The sequence below is a fragment of the Anopheles maculipalpis genome, chromosome X, assembly GCF_943734695.1.
Source record: "Anopheles maculipalpis chromosome X, idAnoMacuDA_375_x, whole genome shotgun sequence".
NCBI lineage: Eukaryota > Metazoa > Arthropoda > Insecta > Diptera > Culicidae > Anopheles > Anopheles maculipalpis.
In genome coordinates, this window is record NC_064870.1 from 14,235,295 (window position 1) to 14,239,006 (window position 3,712).

General features: G+C 46.3%; 1 protein-coding gene across 1 annotated transcript; it reads left to right on the forward strand.

The window, feature by feature from the left end:
- The first annotated feature begins 402 nt into the window (after nucleotides 1-402).
- On the forward strand, nucleotides 403-2,106 carry LOC126563740 (poly(ADP-ribose) glycohydrolase-like). Its single transcript, XM_050220442.1, has 2 exons — nucleotides 403-427; nucleotides 509-2,106. Exons 1-2 carry the CDS (start codon nucleotides 403-405, stop codon nucleotides 2,104-2,106), a joined length of 1,623 nt encoding a protein of 540 aa, XP_050076399.1.
- Nucleotides 2,107-3,712: the final 1,606 nt, after the last annotated feature.

Genomic DNA, 3,712 nt, shown 5'->3' on the forward strand with positions numbered 1-3,712 from the left:
ACGATAACTTTGCGAGAAATGGGATGATCGGGGTTGGATGTTCCCTCAGAAGATGCTGTGTTCAAAGATGGATTCAATGTTATGCTCTTTGCCCGGATCGGAACAATAATCAATCATGCAATCATGCGATTATGATGCAATAATGTATTTCATACCGTCTATCTGTCATTTAAAAGTCATAAGCGAAACGTCAAATTGAAATGACGTCTGACGTTTTGTCAAGAGTTGTACCGGCTTAGGCAGTGTTTACAAATCCCACTTTCTATATTCGGGGTACGTGCAGAGTTTGTGTAGTAAACCTTTTTCGGGATCGGTTTAATTGCAAATAATTTCACCATTTCACCGAATGGTGTTTCATTCCAAGCTCGAGTACGACAAAAAGTGCCAGCGGATCAATTACTGATGGAAGCGCCGGGTGCTTCGAACGGTATGTACTGCACCGTTTGGTTAAAGGAAAGTTGTGGTGTGTGTGCCTATGCTAAGCGAATGCCCTTTTTTCTTCCGGTAGATGGTTGCCCCAGGGAAAGCGATGCAAAGATGGAAACAAATCGTGGCTGTCCGTTGGAAGCGATTTACCATCGCCGAACCGATCCGTATGAGGTGACCCATTTTCCAGCGATTGAGCGTACCGACCATCACACGGTACTGTACGAACTGCCCTACCAGCCACATTCGGGCAGACCACCCGCTCCGTACTGTAGCATCGGACGGGCAACAGCAGCAGCAGCAGTCGGAAATGGTCCAATCCTGCGCCTGCCGACCATGTCCCGGTGCATGATGCGGAACGCGGACGGATCGCATGCGGTGGAAAACCGGTGGACGCTTGTGTGCCGGGCATTATCGAAACCGATCGCCGACTCACGTCAACTAGAGGACACTATCCTGCAGTACAATCCCGACTACAGGTCGCACTTCCGGTTTGTTGCGTTGCACCGGCTGTTCGAAGAGCAGTGCGAGGAGGAGGAGCGGACCGCATTCTTCGGTGACACACTGCCCCGGATGGTACGGCTTGCTCTCCGGCTGACAGAACTGTTCCAGACGCCGGTCCCACTGCTGGTCCACTGGCGAACGCACGCAGTGTCGATGACACAGGAGCAGGCTGCTTGTCTGCTGGCGAACGCATTCTTCTGCACATACCCACTGCCCAAGGCGACGCTGGCGAAGGGCTTCTCGGGCGGGAACTTTGCGCCACTGTTTGCCGGCACCAATCAGTCGGTGGTGGAGAAGATAAAGTGCCTGTGTCACTACTTCCGGCGGGTGTGCACCCGCATGCCGACCGGTGTGTTGACGTACCAACGGCGCTACGTACCGGTGCACCACGTCCCGGACTGGGGCACGGTGGACGCCCAGTTTACCCGTGACCGTGTTCCGCTGCACGTTTCGCCGGACGGTACGATCGAGGATCAGGGCGCCGGACTGCTGCAGATGGTGTTCGCCAATCGATATCTGGGCGGAGGCGTCATCGGACACGGTTGTGTGCAGGAGGAGATACGGTGCGTCATCAATCCGGAGTTGTTGGTTGGCCGGCTACTGTTTGAGGCGTTGCGCGAGACGGAAGCGTACCTGGTGCTCGGGACGGAACGGTACTGCAACTATGCGAACTATGCGTCCAGCTTCACGTTCCAGGCGGATTACCGAGATGAGACCCCGAGGGATGCGAGTGGCCGTCGGCAGTGTTACATTGTCGGGCTGGATGCGATCCGGATGCAGCCGGGAGTCGATCAGTACGAACAGCAAGCATTGCGCCGGGAGTTGGGAAAGGCATACGCTGGCTTCCGGGATGGATTGGACGGCCGGACACCAGCACCGGGCATTGCCACCGGAAATTGGGGTTGCGGTGCGTTCGGAGGCCATGCACCGCTCAAGGCACTGGTGCAGCTGATGGTAGCGTGCGTCGTCGGGCGGCCACTGCTCTATTTTACCTGCAACGAGCCTGGGTTGGAGGAACGGTTGCTCGAGATGTACAACTTCTTGACCGAGCACCGGATCAGTGTGGCGCAACTATTCGAGGCACTGGTGCGTTACGGTGCCAAGGGGTATAAAGCGCGGATCGATTTGTATGACTATCTGTACCAGTATCTGTTTCAAGCGGGTGGAACTGACTAGTTCCCAGTTGGGAACCAAACATTCCCCACGTTTAGAATACTTTTTGTTTTTTTTTTGAGCTAATAAAATTCTATTGAAGAATAAAATAAAAATCCGGCAGTTTATTTCATTTCGGTTAGCAACCCGGTATTGCAGGAATTATGTTTGCGTTTCGATATATCCGGCCCAGAGCGGTAGCGAACTGTACGTTAAATTGCGAGCGTCAAAGAGGAAACTGATAAATATAACCTAAATCCCGTGGGCCACGAAAAAATTTTAAGATATAAAATTTTTCCCACACAAGCTACCAACACGAGACAGCTTGGCAGCATGGTGGCAGGTTCTCAACAAACGATTTCAAAGCCAAACATTTTCTCAAACACTTATGAGGAGATTAAATTTTGATTTTGAAATCTCTCATGGTACGCGGGCTTATCACACGACGGAAAACGTTGTCCATCGATTTTAGCATATATCCTTCAAACGGGAACGGTTTCAGGGAACGGGAACGAAAAATCAGTGGCAGTTTTAATGTAAAAAAAATAAACCGTTAAGCATCAACGTTTCGAACACAATTAATACATTTCTATAACGAAAGCAGTAACAGGTAAGCAAATTCCTAACCACTTTAAACTTAGTGTTTATGATAAAACAAACTATACACGTTGTTGACCGCCTACTCGGGGGTAGGCCATACATTTTGTATGGGAGTGTGTATTTTCCTGGATAGAAAGCTAATATCTTCTGATCTGCTCGTCGTATTAGCATTGAAACTTTCAAGAAAGGTGAAGCTATTTATTGTCCAATCAAAAAAGGTTTAGTTGAGAATTTGGACGAATTCGTTTTTTTACAAATAATTAGAACGGTACAATGCCGTAATGTCGCTGAACAAAATCTTCTTCTATTTATTTTGAAGTTTCCAAAGCGCACAACACTTTACACCCAAAGTGACGACGAATCAAGCGTCAAACATTCTTTTTGTATAGGGTTATGCATTTTCCGTTTTGCCGATTCTCTTCTAGTTAGGATTACCTTAATGAAAAAGCAAATAATTCAGTTAATCATCATCATCAAACTAATTTTACTTTTTAGATAAGACCATGTAACCATGTAACTATTATTTGTGGTCAGTAAAAATGTAGCTTAATTAGTGTCGGATGATTATTCAAACAGTTTTTCTCGATCAAAATCATACAAACGAAAGGCTTATAACTCAGTCATGAATTCATTGAAGCAATTGTTCAAGCACGGGTATGTAAAGACTATTTGTCCGTATCTTTACGCCGATCATGCATCGAATCTATTCCTAAACAGCCCTCCCGTTACAAAAAAAAAAAACCATTTAGCTGCAGAGCAAAATGATCAAGGATTGCAATTATTTTGGATTGAAGAAAAATATGCAATTTAACAGAACAAAGATGGTCAAAGGTCTATTTTCAAAGAAAAACTCTGGTTACTGACCGATTGATTATAGTAGATGTAACGATTTTTTAGCCTTGAAAGCGAAAAATCAAAATAAAAATCATTAAAATTTTGTTATTTATCTACCATTAATTATGACGGTACAATTGTCATATTAAAATTTTCTGCTACATGTTTTTTTTTTTTTGCAACAAATAATCTCACC

What these genes read in the sequence shown, in the direction of transcription:
- LOC126563740 (XM_050220442.1), top strand. Translation starts at nt 403, where the DNA reads ATGGAAGCGCCGGGTGCTTCGAACG. An exon ending in AGCGCCGGGTGCTTCGAACG is followed by an intron (nt 428 to 508) that starts GTATGTACTGCA and finishes TTCTTCCGGTAG; the next exon opens with ATGGTTGCCCCAGGGAAAGC.